At 36.8% G+C, this 15,955-nt stretch overlaps 1 protein-coding gene across 1 annotated transcript; it reads right to left on the reverse strand.

Moving 5' to 3' along the window:
• Positions 1-206: 206 nt before the first annotated feature.
• On the reverse strand, positions 207-827 carry LOC106435253 (monothiol glutaredoxin-S6-like). The gene has a single exon (XM_013876117.3). It carries the CDS (start codon positions 720-722, stop codon positions 414-416), a length of 309 nt encoding a protein of 102 aa, XP_013731571.1. The 5' UTR covers positions 723-827; the 3' UTR covers positions 207-413.
• Between the last annotated feature and the right edge of the window lie 15,128 nt (positions 828-15,955).

The raw sequence follows: 15,955 nt of genomic DNA on the forward strand, positions 1-15,955 counted from the left end.
TATTCTAAGAATCAATAGTTAAATTGCTTTATATGTAGCTTCCGCTACACCACTCTGTCGAGAATTGGCAAAAAGACATTCCAAGCTTGAGCATGCAAATGGTGTTTTAAACCATTTCATTTATAAGTGAAGAAGTGAACTCATGTACTTTTGTTTCCTTCTTTTTTTAAGAAATGCATTTCATTTTGTTAAACAATCCTTAGATATATCCACGAAAAAGCAAAACTTTTCTCTATTAATTTATTAATAAGCATTGCTGATACATTTCTTCAGCTTACATTAGATTGATTTAACATGTATTGTAATTGATATAGCACATTTGCACTTGTTCAAAACATAACAGTGCATGCATGGTAGAAACCCAAAAAAGGCAAAACAAGTATGTATATATATAATCTTCTCGTCACTTGGACTTAAACCCATATGGCTCCAGCTCTTTTTAGCAATGCGGCTAGTTGGTTCTTGACTTGGAGAGTCATTACCTGGTTAGCCCCACCGATTAACTGTTCGCCTATGAACACAGCTGGTACACTGGGATTACACCCCATCTGTTTTAATGCTTTCTCCATCTCCTGACCGTTTGACAGCTGGTCAAGCTCGTACACTGTCATCTTTGCCCCAAATCCTGAGATCAGCGTTTGAATTGAATGGCTCATGCAGCAAGTGCTTTTGCTGAAAATCACCACTGGATTGTCAGCAACTAAACTTCTAATGCTTTCCATTGAATGTAGGACTTGATTGATTGTAAGAGGATCTCTATGGTTGTTTTTGCTTTGATGTTCTACCAAGTAAGTACGCCTATTTATAGAGTTAGATGTTTGGAGAAGGATAAGATTGCATAAATCAGATCTTTACTTCTTTTTGTTCCTTCCCCATGTGTTGTGCCCTTTGGCGTTTGCTAAAAACTGCATGAGCCTTAGATTCTTTCCTTTTTCAATATCAGAACCAAGTGGCATATACAGTCATGAGAATTTCTTCTTCTTTTTTTTTTACTTAATACGGAAATATCCTTGCCCTATGGTTTAGTAGTGATCCACGGATCCAAGAAGGTACGCAACAGTAAGATTATGTATGCTCTATGTTGCTTTTTTTGGTTGGGTTGCAATATCTTTTTACTTTTGGTGCAATCCACTGAGGTGGAGATTGGATTATGGTTTATCCAGTTAGATGCCTATCTTTTCAAAGCAACAATAGATTCCTCCAGGCTCGAAAGAAACGGAAAGCAAGAAAGGAAAAAAAAAAGAGGATTGTCTTTGAGATACTTTTTTCTGCTTGTGTGACCTGGAGTCGAGAGAGCAAAAGCGATGTAAGATCTTGCTTTTAGCTCTTACACTATCTTCAAAACCATTTTTTAAGTTGTGCATTCACAAACTTCTGAATGTGAGCGTTTGTCTTAACTCAAGAGTCTTCTTTGTTGTTGCCGAGGATAAGAATAGATTGTTCATTGCAGCAGAACTGAACAGGAAAACATGGTTTCTCAGATTTGGAAATCCACGGAAATGAGGAATCTATGGCAGATTCGATGATAAGGCCATGTGTCTGTTTTTCTTTCATTATGATTGATTTAGTACACTGTACACATTTTTTAGCACACTTGTGGGTGATAAAAATCTTAAGATTCGGTTGGAACAACTTGTGTAGGATAATATTCACTTCCAGATATCTAGAACAGTCTACTAGATTTGGCTAAAGGTCATCTGATCATAATATATTTCTTTGCAGAATTGCTACAATCATGTTCTGTAATGAAAACCTGGAATTGTATCAGAATTAAGTATACTATATATGATTCTCGTTTGAAAATTCAAGTTGATCCTTGAAAGCCAAGAAACATTAATTAACGAAGAATAGAATTTCAGTAAATCATGAAACTTTGTGAGAAAGCTGGCTTTCTATTGCTCGGTAAATGCAATGCCCATTTGGTTTGATCTCAATGAAATGATGGTTAACCCCATCGGTCTAAGCTTCTTCTCCAGCTTTTCGTTCTCAGACCATACGATCACTTGTCACATTGCTTTGCTCCTCTGCTCTCTATCCGATTCTTCCTTGGTTCATTTCTCGCGTCTCTTGCTCGGCTTTGAGTGTTCTTGCTGAGCAGTGTGACTGAGACTCCAGCGATGGTTCTCACTAAAGTGTACATATCTCCTTTTTCTCATCGGTTTCCTCCTTGGAGATGTTGCTGCTGCTGTACATATCTCTAAGCCTTTCTCATCTCCGACTACTTGTTCTGTAGTTGTTCGATCTCTTGCCTACAATAAGATGGCATGCATCATCATGATCAACAACAACACATATAATAATAAATCGAGTAATAAACATTGTCAAATATCCAAAGCGGGCTCAAAGGGCTTTGTTCTTTAGTATTGGTTTGGTTCCAAAAAAATAGATTTAGACAATAATAACACTTGATCTAAATCCAAAAAAAAAAACGATTCGATTCTCCAAACGTAACTAGTCGAAACGCAATGCAAATTCAATATTTAAGCCACTAAAAAGTTAGACGAGCTAATTTTTATTTTCTATAAGATAACTAGACTTTAAATCACTTTACATTGAAATGCAATAGTCGTACATGGGATAACGTTGTCGCTATTTAAAGTTTATACCTTTGATCCAAAGAAAGAGAAAACCGATGTTTGTAATTTAAGGCTTACGGTAACCAAAAAAATCGAAATGTTAATTGGCTTGTGTGTCAAGTAGCAAAATGAATGCATATCGAAGGCAAGTTTTAAGGGCCCATTGGGGGAAACTAATAAAAATCTATTTAGAACTCATAACTCAACCTAGATTATTTTGTAAGTATAAACTATATTTATTTTGTCAAAGCTTGTTTAGGTTAATATAAAAAGGGGAAGATAATTCAGTCTATAAAATGGAGTCTAATGATGATACACCTACAAACAAATATCAAACTTACCTTACTTTTTTCAACACTATTACACATTTCATTTTTATCATATAACATCATCTCATGTATTTAACACAACAGACTATGTTTTTTTTTTCTGAAAAAGGACTCACAAGAGACTATGTTTACACTTATTATTCCATTTTTTTTAGAGAAAATTACTAGAATGTTATGAAAAAATTGGTCTATTACTTATTTATCTTTTAAAAATTACTAGAATGTTTGGATACCCCTAGTAAATGACAATAACGGCTTTTGGTTAGTTTTTTTTAATTGAAATTATTTTAAAACATTAAATCCACATCACTAATTAAGTATCCACATCAGCAATAGAGAACAATCAACCATCTCTTTAATTACATAACGTTGGAAAAAAAAACAACAACACAGCACAACTTCGTCGAAGAACTAAAGGAACCCTAACCGCCTCTTCCTTGAAATCGTCATTGACATCGTGTTTACTCCCTCTTACTCGAACTAACTCTCTGTCTTGTCTTCTCCAATATCATCTTCTCCGAAATCGTTGTCTCCAATCGTTTCTACGAAATATTTTTCGCTGCAATCGCCCGAAATCATCTTCTCTGCTGCATTTTTCGAGTTTGTGGCTGAGTTTTAATTTATGTTGTGGATGAGTTACTTTTCTTTTACGGCTGGTTTATATATGCAGTTGTGGCTGAGTTACTTCCCGCCAATCTCCGAAAACCTAGCTATAAGAAGTGTGCATTCCGAGGAGAAAAGACAAATACATTCCAAAAAACACTCAGATCGCCAATTGTGGGATGTATTTAATTAAGTTTGTTTGTGATTTCATACCCATATTTGGATAATCTAATTTTTTTTTCAGATCTGAGTGAAAGAGAAAATTGAACAAAAAGAGAATGAAGGAGACGAAAAGAAGTGACGAATTCATCAGAGACGACACAGAGGAGTTCATTGAATCTTGGATACATGGACGAGTTATCACCGAAATGGTGCAAAAAAACTATATTTTTGGTTTTCTATGCAAAAAAATAACCCACCCATGTATTTTGTGTTTGATTTATCCTATGTTTACACTACTCAGCCATGTCGTTTATATATCTCAGCCGTGTCGTTTACGTAACTCAGCCATACCTCAAACATAACTTAAAACCAGAAAATGTTTAGATAACTCAGTCGTATCGTTTAGATAACTCAGCCGTATCATTTATATAAATCAACAATACCTCAAACATACCCTAAAATCGGAAAACTGAATTCAAGAATTTTAAGAAGTTATATTGAAGATCATCTTATCAATATCAAGTGAATATAAATCAACTGAATGTGTATAGTTTCTTGAAGTTGATACTTTAACTTGATCTTGAGATATATGTTCTCTTACAATCACTTATACAATTCCTAGTTACAAGACTCTAACATTATTATTTTCTTAAATCTAAATCTCAAATCCTAAACTATAGAATTATAAAGTTATAAAAATTATAAAGTTGATCTTTAAACATTAAATCCGATATATTTTTATTATTTAAAGTTTAAGGTTTAGGTTTATAGGTTAGAGTTAAACTCAAATTTTAATCATTTTTCTTAAATAATCTTTAATTTAAAGTTCCATTTTAAATTTTGATTTAAACATGTAACTATATTCTTTAAATTTAAGCAATTATATAAAAAAAATTGAAAAGAACTAAAATTGAAATTTATATTGCTTTTTTCATGACCATTGATTGATTTTAGTCTAAGGATTCAATATTTTCAATATAAAATTATAATATTTTAAAATTTAAACTACAAATATTAAATATAAAATTATACATTTAAATATTTTCAAAACATTATCTCAAACCATATCTATTTCGAACCTTTAACCCTAAACCCTAAACCACATGCTTTGACATATACCATAAAACATTTAACTTCAAATTTTAAACAAAATTTAATTAATCATATACCATAAATTCTAACTACAAATGTTAAAACTCTAATATTTTTGTTATTTAAAAATATAATCTTAAATGTTAAATCGAAACCCAAAACACTATATACCAAACCCTAAACTCACTCAATTATATACCCTAAACTTAAAACTTCATATTTAAACCACACATCAAAAGATCAACATAATAAAATCGAAGTTTTAAAATTTAAAACTTTATCAAAAATACAGTTTAATATAAAATATAATTTTTACCATCAAAATCAAAACATTAACCATTGATTGTTTTAATCTAAGGGCTACAAATCCATCTTGAGGTTATCTTCTAACTTCTTTCTCATTGGTTAGTTTTTTTAGTACAAGGATTATAATTCTTGACCGTTGATTAGTTTTGATCTAATGATCTAAAATGCTTTTTTCTTCACTTTCTCTCTTCTACTTGACGTCTCCTTCTCCTTTTTTCTTTCCTACAAGAGTTCTTCACAATCCCAGATCTTCTTCATCTCTCTCACTTTCTGTCTTGTAAACAAGAGAGATTCATACATCATCATTCATTTCTTATGCCTTAGTATATTAGGTTTGTAAATCTTAGAAGTGAGAGAAGAAGAAACGTCAAAGAAGAAAAGAAGATTGCTGGAGAAGATGAAAAAAGTTCGAAGAAGACTGGTCTTCGCCGTCGTCACGGATATTGAGCTCGTCGTCTTCGCAATCTATACTCGCCGACGTCATCATTGTTGCCGTTTCTCAGATCCATCTTCGTCGGTCTCCGTCTTCACCGTAGTCGGCTCCACCACCGCTTGTCACCACACTGGCACCTCTCTCTCTTTCAATCTCTCTCACTATTTCTCTGTGTTTTGAATTTGTTCTTGTTACTGGAAGGTGGACAAGGCATAGGAGCTTGGTGGTGGAGGAGGTAACAAAACCATTGTGTGACTTGAAGACGTCAGAGCTCTCGTGGTAACGGGACTGCGGTGGCGAAGGAAGAAGACAATAATGACCTTGCGGCCTCGTGATGTGGAAGAAACATACGGTGATTTAGTTAGGTTTAGATTTTGTTGACGACGGCTACAAGCTTTTTTGTTTCTAGGTTTTAGATTAGGGTTGGTTTAGAATTAAACTCAACCGTAACATATGCATAACTCAGCTGTAAAGTATGCATAATTCAACTGTAATGTATCTGAATGGTATAAGTCAACAGTAACGTTCCTATAAGTCAGCCCTATAAGTCAGCCGTCAAGTGTAATTTTTTTTTGCGACGTTTCATATTTTGGGCGGGAACAAAATCATTCCTTCAACTCTGAAATCGTCTCCACAAGCGTCTTATCCCAAATCGTCGTATCGTTTATATAACTCAGCTGTGTCGTTTAGATAACTCAGTCATATCCCAAACATACCCTAAAATCGAAAAACTGAATTCAAGTACTTTAAAAAGTTATATTGAAGATCATCTTATCAATATCATGTAAATATAAATCAATTGAATATGTATAGTTTCTTGAATTTTCAAGTTGAGACTTTAATTTGATCTTGAGATATATATTCTCTTACAATCACTTATACAAATATACCCTAAACTCAAATTCAGTTGATATATGTTCACTTATATATGTTCTCTTACAATCATTTATACAAATATACCCTAAAACTCAAATTCAGTTGATATATGTTCACTTATATATGTTCTCTTACAATCACTAAACTATAGCTTTCATTTTCTTACAATTGACGGAACTTAGCCTCCTCATCTCTCTCTCTTTAACTCTTTCTTCTTCTACAAAACGACGAATCCGATGAGAGAGAAAGCAACAGGATGTCGAATCACCATGCATGACACTGGAAGAGAAAAAGATTCTTCTCTAACCGACCATGATCGAAGACGACAACCACTACTATAGATCTGTCTCAGATTTTTGAGTTTTTAGATCTATGTTGTTTATGCGACTGATTTGTCTCTTGAATGGTATAAGCCAGCCGTAACGTTCCTATAATTCAGCCGTCGTGTGTAATTTGTTTTGCGGCGTCTGCGGAGTTTCGTATTTTGGGTGAGAACAAAATATTTTGGGCGGGAACAAACTCATTCCTTCAACTCTGAACACAATACTAAAACTTTAATTTTTTCTTAAATTTGAACCTGAATCCCTAAACTATAGAACTATAAGGTTATAAAAATTATAAACTCAGTCGTAACGTATGCATAAGTCAGCTGTAATTTGATTATAACTCAGCCGTAAAGTATGCATAACTCAGTCGTAACGTATCTGAATAGTATAAGCTAGCCGTAAAGTATGCATAACTCAGTCGTAACGTATCTGAATAGTATAAGCCAGCCATAACGTTCCTATAACTCTGCCATCGAGTGTAATTTGTTTTGCGACGTTTCATATTTTGGGCGGGAACAAAATTTTTTTGGGCGGAAACAAAATCATTCCTTCAACTCTGAACACAATATAAAACTTTAATCTTTTCTTAAATTTGAACCCCAAACCCTAAAATATAGAACTATAAAGTTATAAAATTATAAAGTTTATCTTTTGAACACAATATTAAAACTTTAATCTTTTCGTAAATTTGAACTTCAAACCCTAAACTATAGAACTATAAAGTTATAAAAAAATTATAAACTCAGCCGTAACGTATGCATAACTCAGCCGTAACGTATGCATAATTCAGCCATAACGTATGTGTTGGAGACTCAATGTATGAATTAAAGTTATCATATTCAGATGACGCATCATCTGAGTCATCAAACATATAAAATCAGCTTTCAAATTCATCATCTTCTTCGTCTTCTCTCATTTTCTTACTTTTTTGTTCAACTCTCTCTTTTTCTTACAATTTACAGGACTTAGCTTTTTCATCTCTCTCTTTGAGTCTTTCTTCTTCTGCAAGACGACGAATCCAATGAGAGATGGAGCATTCTTGCAGGATGTCGAACCGCCATACATGACACTGGAGGAGAGAAAGCTTCTCTTTAACCGATCATCATCGAAAACGATGACGACTGCGGTAGATCTGTCTCAAATTTTCAATTTTTTTTTAAATCTATGTTTATAGACATAGTTGCGGAAACAATAATTACCATATTCATAAGATCTGAGAGAAAGATGAAGAATAAGATGAAGAAGATAGATAAAAAAGATGAAGAATAAAGAAAACATAGACTCTTATTTTACTGTTGTAACATTAGACTAGTGAGATGACATGGTAAATCCGAGTTGATGACATAGAAAATCGGTTAGTCAACCATCAAACGAATATATAACTCAACCTAAATAATTCAGCCCTCATGTACAATGTAAGTCAGCCGAAACGTGTATACTATTTCAGTAATTAATCTTTTGCTAAAAAATCAGCCGTAATTAGGATGCAAAATCATAAGTCAGCTCAGCCGTCAAACGGATATTATTATAGTAATTAATCTTTCGCTAATAAGTCAGCCGTAAATAAGCTGAGTTTACTGTTAATCCATCCAATTATGGCTGATTAAATATAACTCAGCCATAACAACATCCCATAAGTCGGTCGTAAATTCAATAACTTAGCCAGTAGATGTTCATTAACTCAGCCGTGGAAACATAATTCAGCTATGTCTTAACTATAACTCTGCCGAATTTTCCAGAAATCAAATCGCCGATGTATAAGTCAGCCGTAACGCGTGTACGTAAGTCAGTCGTTATCCCATAAATCAGCCAGATTTCTGTAAATCAGCTGTAACTGTTTTAAGTTCTTAAGTCAACTGTTTTCTCATAAGTCAGCCGCGTTGCTTAATTCAGCCGCAACGTAGCAATAACTCAGCCGTAACGACGTATATAGCGCTTTACAGCTGACTTAATGAAAACAGAGAACCAAATTCCTACGTGGAGCCGAGTTTTTGCTTATGTAGCACTAAAAAGTAATGACATTCTTGTAAATAAGTTGTTTCTCATAACATAAAAAAAGAGCGCGCTTGGCATAAAAAAAAGGCAGTAATAAAAAAAATATTTGTATGGTTCTAGTCAATTGTTCTAAAATATGTAATATTTGAGTAAACTTCCTTTTTTATTACTATTCCAAGTTACTAACAGAAATATATATATACCATATGTGTTTTAATACGACAATTCAATAAACCATATGTACTACGATAATACAAAGGAGGATTGATACTCTATATGATTTTGGATTCTCTAGTAGCCGGATTTTCTTCATACCTAATATATATATATAAAAGAATTTAAAATCAGTAAAGTCAAAATATGTAAATTCATAAAAAAAAACAAAAACTGTTCACAAATATTTCAATTATATGCCTAAAAATCGAGAATGTTATAAACTGTAGTTTGGTTCTTAAGCATCTTGGCCAGAAAATCTATGGAACAAGCAAGTTGTATATTGAAGAAATAGTTATTTAAATGTGTGTGAAGTAAATCAACATCTATAAACCTTGAATATAAGTAAATAAGATATGATTAAAACATCAAATAAATTGTATATTTACATTGTTTTATCCAATTATTCATGTGCACTTTCATCATATAGATTAGGATTTAGCCATGTCTAGGTTGCATTTTGCATACATATGTCTCTATTAGGTATTGGAGTACCACATGGACTTCCTGAAGACATTTGGATGCATTTGGAGCTCAAAGGAGGTGATTAGAGTGATCTTTGGACGAGCACTGCCTGAAGCGACTTCCCGGAGCGACTACATGAAGTCGCTGTGCACCACATCCCGGAGCGACTTTCCCAGAGAGACCTACCAAGGTCGCTCCCAGCCAGAGCGACCATCCCAGAGCGACTATCTCAAGTCGCTTCAGCCAAAGCGACCTATCGGAGCGACGCCATGAACTCGCTCGCCATATACGCTTCGGAGCGACCTCCTAGAGCGACAAGGCAAAGTCGCTCCAGCTCCTAGAGTGACCTCACCACAGCGACGTCTTCAGAGCGACACAGCCAGGTCGCTCGCGAGGAGAGGACCCAGGGGCGACGCCTTCGGAGCGACACAGCCAGGTCGCTCGCGAGGAGACGACCCGAGAGCGACGTCTTTGGAGCGACACAGCCAGGTCGCTCGCGAAGAAACGACCCGGGAGCGACCTCTCGCAGCGACGTGCCGAGGTCGCTCCGCGTCTATTTGTTTGGCCGAATTCATGTTTTCTCAAGGGCCTTTTGGTCATTTCATTATGCACGTTTTTACTTTTCAAAACCTATGTTTTAAGTACATTTGGTAGCCACCAGAGACAAAATCTCTTTTCTAGAGAACAACTAGTAAAACTTCTTTTGATTGAGATTTCGATTGCTTTCATCTTGTGTTCTTGTTGATTTCTTATCTATTTCTCTACATGATTAATCTGAAATCCACCATGGGTTTGAGAGGAATCATGGAAATTAGTGAGTAATCACTTTTTGAATTCATGGGTTAGAGAGATTAAGGGTGATTAGGTTAGTTCTAGGATGTTTTAGTGTAGATCATTCTTGTTCCTTGCTAGTAGAGTATTCATAATGCATCTTCTGAGTTGGCAACTCAAAAGTTGATCAATAGGCATTTCCCACCCAAAAGGTGTTTGATGAAATGCCTGAGACAACTCTCCTAAGCTTTTAACATACTTTACCAAAGACATTTGTTGTTAAAGGTGTTAAGATAGCCAATAGACTTGTTAGTAATGATTGTTTTCATATTATTCAACCAAATACATTTGATGTTTGAAATATGCTAGTAAATGAACATTCATCTAGACATAGAGTTTGTTTAAGATTGTGTCTAAGCTTAAGGTTGATAGTTTGATTGATCCTTTGCCATCCTTAGTTCGAAACTTGATCACCCAAGGTTTAATCCCTATGCCCATGAGTTCTCTTTTCCTTAGTTAAGAAAGTATCATTTAGTAATCGCTTTTATTATTCTGAATTAGCTTTATTTATTAGCTTAGAAATCATTTAAAAACACTGGTTGCACTTAGATTGAGTTAGTACTTGCATTCTCATTGCTTCGAAGTCCCTTAGAATTGGTTCGACATTCACTTATACTACAACATTTGTCTTAGGAGCTCCTTGAAAACTCCTAACATCAAATTGAGCTCCTAGGACAAATGTTGTAGCATAAGTGAATGTCGAACCAATTCTAAGGGACTTCGAAGCAATGAGAATGCAAGTACTCATTCAATCTAAGTGCAACCAGTGTTTTTAAATGATTTCTAAGCTAATGAAAAAAAGCTAATTCAGAATAATAAAAACGATTACTAAATGATACTTTCTTAACTAAGAAAAAGAGAACTCATGGGCATAGGGATTAAACCTTGGGTGATCAAGTTTCGAACTAAGGATGGCAAAGGATCAATCAAACTATCAACCTTAAGCTTAGACACAATCTTAAACAAGTCTAGATGAATGTTCATTTACTAACATATTTCAAACATCAAATGTCTTTGGTTGAATAATATGAAAGCAATCATTACTAACAAGTTTATTGGCTATCTTAACACCTTTAACAACAAATGTCTTTGGTAAATATGTTAAAAGCTTATGAGAGTTGTCTCAGGCATTTCATCAAACACCTTTTGGGTGGGAAATGCCTATTGATCAACTTTTGAGTGGCCAACTCACAATATGCATTATGAATACTCTACTAGCAAGGAACAAGAATGATCTACACTAAAACATCCTAGAACTAACCTAATCACCCTTAATCTCCCTAACCCATGAATTCAGAAAGTGATTACTCACTAATTTCCATGATTCCTCTCAAACCCATGGTGGATTTCAGATTAATCATGTAGAGAAATAGATATGAAATAAACAAGAATACAAGATGAAAGCAATGGAAATCTCAATCAAAAGAAGTTTTACTAGTTGTTCTCTAGAAAAGAGATTTTGCCTCTGGTGGCTATCAAAGGTACTTAAAACATAGGTTTTGAAAAGTAAAAACGTGCATAATGAAATGACCAAAAGGCCCTTGAGAAAACATGAATTCGGCCAAACAAATAGACGCGGAACGACCTCGGCACGTCGCTGCGAGAGGTCGCTCCCGGGTCGTTCCTTCGCGAGCGACCTGGTTGTGTCGCTCCGAAGACGTCGCTCTCGGGTCGTCTCCTCTCGAGCGACCTGGCTGTGTCGCTCCGAAGACGTCGCCCCTGGGTCGTCTCCTCGCGAGCGACCTGGCTGTGTCGCTCTGAAGACGTCGTTGTGGTGAGGTCGCTCTAGGAGCTGGAGCGCCTTCGCCTTGTCGCTCTAGGAGGTCGCTCCGAAGCGTATATGGCGAGCGAGTTCATGGCGTCACTCCGATAGGTCGCTCTGGCTGGAGCGACTTGAGATAGTCGCTCTGGGATGGTCGCTCTGGCTGGGAGCGACCTTGGTAGGTCGCTCTTGGAAAGTCGCTCCGGGATGTGGTGCACAGCGACTTCATGTAGTCGCTCCGGGAAGTCGCTTCAGACAGTGCTCGTCCAAAGATCACTCTAATCACCTCCTTTGAGCTCCAAATGCACCCAAATGTCTCCAGAAACTCTGTGTGGTACTCCAATACCTAATAGAGACATATGTATGCAAAATGCAACCTAGACATGACTAAATCCTAATCTATATGATGAAAATGCACATGAATAAATGGATAAAACAATGTAAATATACAAGATATCAACTCCCCCAAACTTATTCTTTTACTTGTCCTCAAGTGAACTTTCTAGAACTCATAGGGAGAGATGTTTGAAGGTGGGAGCTCATAGCCAAAAGAAACACACAAGCACTCAAATCAACATCTAAATTCAGCATTAGTACACCCTCTCTTATTATACTCTAGCTTCTCTAGGCCTATCTCAACTCTTTTCATCCCTACACTCATCATCATGCATTCACACATGCAAATCAGCCAACTCTCAAGTTTATTAAACATAGCATCAAGTGAATTCTTGCAAATGGTCAATTGGTCCAAATCATTTGGGTAAGGGGAGGCTTTTTAATCAAGTGAGTCAAGGGGTTCAAGATATATGATATTTAAGGTGGTATACTCTCAAGACAAATAGCCTTGACATTGCACATAATATATCTAAGAAAGGGATCAACTCATGCATACAATGCTCAATCCCCATTGTTCTACCTTTTTCCCAAACATATATGATACACATTCATTTCCCCATTCCAAACCCAACTCACATCTCTCACCCAAGGACTCCAAAAGCATTTCCCAACATAAAACTTTCTTTTTTTTTTACAAGGGATTTCTTACACTTTTTGAACACCTCTTAGCTCATACTAATTTTGCTAGCTCCTTTTTGTTTATTCTCTATTTTTTTTGGGCCAAGACGTTTCACAAATTGAGCTAAAAGTTTATCTACTTATCCCATAAAGACTAGTCAATTAAGCACAAGAGTTCACTCTTTTCCTTCAACTTTCTCATACTCCCAAATCAAACTTTACAACACTCACCCCCATCTTATGGCTAGACAATAATGTGCCTAATCTAGCAAGAATGAAGATCAAGCATTGTCGTTCCCGATACGCTCAACATTATGTGCATGTAAGACTTTCCGAAAAAGGCCTCATTCATCAATCAATGAAGGCTTAAAAGGAGGAAGGGATTTTGGGGAGAGGTCTACCACTAGATGTTGTCAAAAAGATTGACATAAATGATGTGACAACTCAAGTGTGTATATCCATGATTCAGTACACAAGGGACCATGAGCAAGATGCATTAAGTTCGTTCAGTTCAAATAATGTTGTAGTTGGCTTCAAAGACTGAGTTTCAGCAATCAACAAGTTTCAGAAAGAGTTTTCAAGGCTCGAAGCATACAAGTCTTTTTGAGAGGTGCATAAGCTACTCAGGTGAAAAGTAGTGTTCTTTACAAGGCATTTAAAATCATTGCTCCCAATGCAAGTGAATGCAACCTATATGCTCTAGACTCTCCTAGAAATGCAAATGATGCAAACTAAATGATTTTTTTTTTTAATATGCAAATAGGTATGCAATGCATGACTCAATGAAACAACATCAAAGCAAACATGATCAAATACTTGGTACCTCCCCCAGACTTAAGTCACACCGTCTCTGTGTTGTCAAGTGTAGGAGAGATACCCAAAGATGAAGCTAAAATACAAAAAGGAAATGGTATATACAATGGAATGGTGGTGGAGTGGTACCTCAAGTGGAAAGTGGAGAAGGAGGATCCTTCCCACCTTCAAGAGTGATGGTGAGGACCTGAGAGAGAAGCTCTTGAAGCTTGATTGGATCATCTTGGAGTTGATGAGTCCTTGTGGCCTTCTTGTTATGAGCAGCCTTTGTGGCTCTACTCACCTCCTCCTTTTTAGCACTTTCCAAGTGCTCATCACACGTCTCTTTAGAGGACTCTCCATCAAGACTTTCTTTCTCACTAACAACCACTGCATCCTTGATCTTCTCAATGGAGGGGTCTCCACAAGTGATGGTTCCACAATACTCAACATCCAGTGGAGACTGAATTGTGTAGCAGACAGCTTTGTTCACATTGAGAAGTGTGACCTTCTTGTTAGCAAAATCGATGCAAGCACCCACAGTAGTAAGGAATGGTGTGCCCAAGATCAATGGAACTCTCTTCTCAGTTGCCATCTTTAAGACAGTGAGGTCTATAGGGATGGTGCAGGATCCAATCTTCAAAGGGAAATCCTAGATGAGACCAATAGGGATAGTAGAAGAAGAATCCCCAAACGTGAGAGAGGAAGTATCTGGCTCCATGTGTTCAATCTCAAGACTCTTCACCATCTCCATTGAGATCAGATTCACACTTGCACCAGAATCAACAAGAGCATCATCAAAGGTGAGCTTACCAAGGGAGCAAGACAAGGTGAACTTCCCTTGGGATTCTAGTTTAGGGAGAGACTTTGGTGTGATGGCTGGATCAAGTTTCAAAGTTGAAATGTTGAGAAGCTCTGCTACTTCTGCTTGGTGGTCTATAATGTCCTTGATGAGCATCATTTGGACATGAGCCTCACGCATACCCGAGATCTCTGGAAGCTTAACTCCAATATCACTTAGGTCTTTTCTGAACTTGGAAATCACCTTCTTTTGAGCTTTGGTGAGGACCCTTTGTGGAAATGGGAGCTTGTCATAGGGTAACTGCTCAACCTCAGTGGTGTCCTCCAGCTTGACCTCTTTCGGCTTCTGGTTAGCTCTCTTCGCAACTGGTTTCTCAGCCATGGGTTCATCTCCCTTCAAAATCTTTGCTTCAACCATTTTGTCAGCTTCCTCCACAATCTTTGCTTCAGCTGTTGCTACAATCAGATGCTCAACCTGTTCAATCTCAATTCCAAACACCAATCTTTCGATTTCATCTACCTCTTTCTTGTGGTTACTCAATTCAATTCCAGAAGAAGTGGTAGAGAGGACAACATTGCAATACTCCTTGGGTTTTTGTTCAGATTTTCCAGGTAGAGACCCTTGCTGGCGATTCTGGTGAGTGGTCATGGAAGCAAACTGGTTTTCCAAAGCCCTGAACTTGTTGTTGAGCTCATTGTAACTTCCATCAATCTTGGAGTGAAGGTTCTTCAACTCATATCCAACCTGCTTTTCACTTCTAGTCTGAGACTCCAAGATCTGTTTCAGTAGAACATCAGTGTTGCTTTCCTGAGGAGTAGAGGTAGAAAGATTAGCTTGTTGTTGAGAAGACTGGTTCTCTTTGTTGGAGAAACCAGGAGGAGGGTTTTGCTGAGGCTGATAGTTGCCTTGCTGGTTGTTCCTAGGCTGATAACCACTCTGTTGGTTGTTAGGATAGGATTTCTGTTGGTAGTTGTTGTACTGAAAGTGGGGCTCTTTCTTGTACCAACTACCATTGTTATTGATGAAACACAACTCTTCTTGACCTTCCAAACCCTCAACCTCATTGACCCCAGGTGGTGCATCTTGGTTTGGGTTACCAACAAAGATCAGCTGCTCTTGGGTGGATTTATCAGCAATGAGTATGTCTATCTTATCCTGTAGAGCCTTTAAGTCCTTCCTCGTCTGCTTGTCATCTGTTCTACTACCTCTATCGTGGTCTCCACTATAGACTGCGTCACTCTTTACCATGTTGTGAACCAGCTCCTCTGCATCTTCCTCAGTTCTTCCCAAGAAGAACCCATTGCTAGCTTTATCCAATCTGGCTCTGTACAAAGGAAGAGCTCCCCTGTAGAATGTGCTCAGCAGGCTTTCCTTAGAG

This window comes from Brassica napus, chromosome C6, assembly GCF_020379485.1.
Source record: "Brassica napus cultivar Da-Ae chromosome C6, Da-Ae, whole genome shotgun sequence".
Classification (NCBI taxonomy): Eukaryota; Viridiplantae; Streptophyta; class Magnoliopsida; order Brassicales; family Brassicaceae; genus Brassica; species Brassica napus.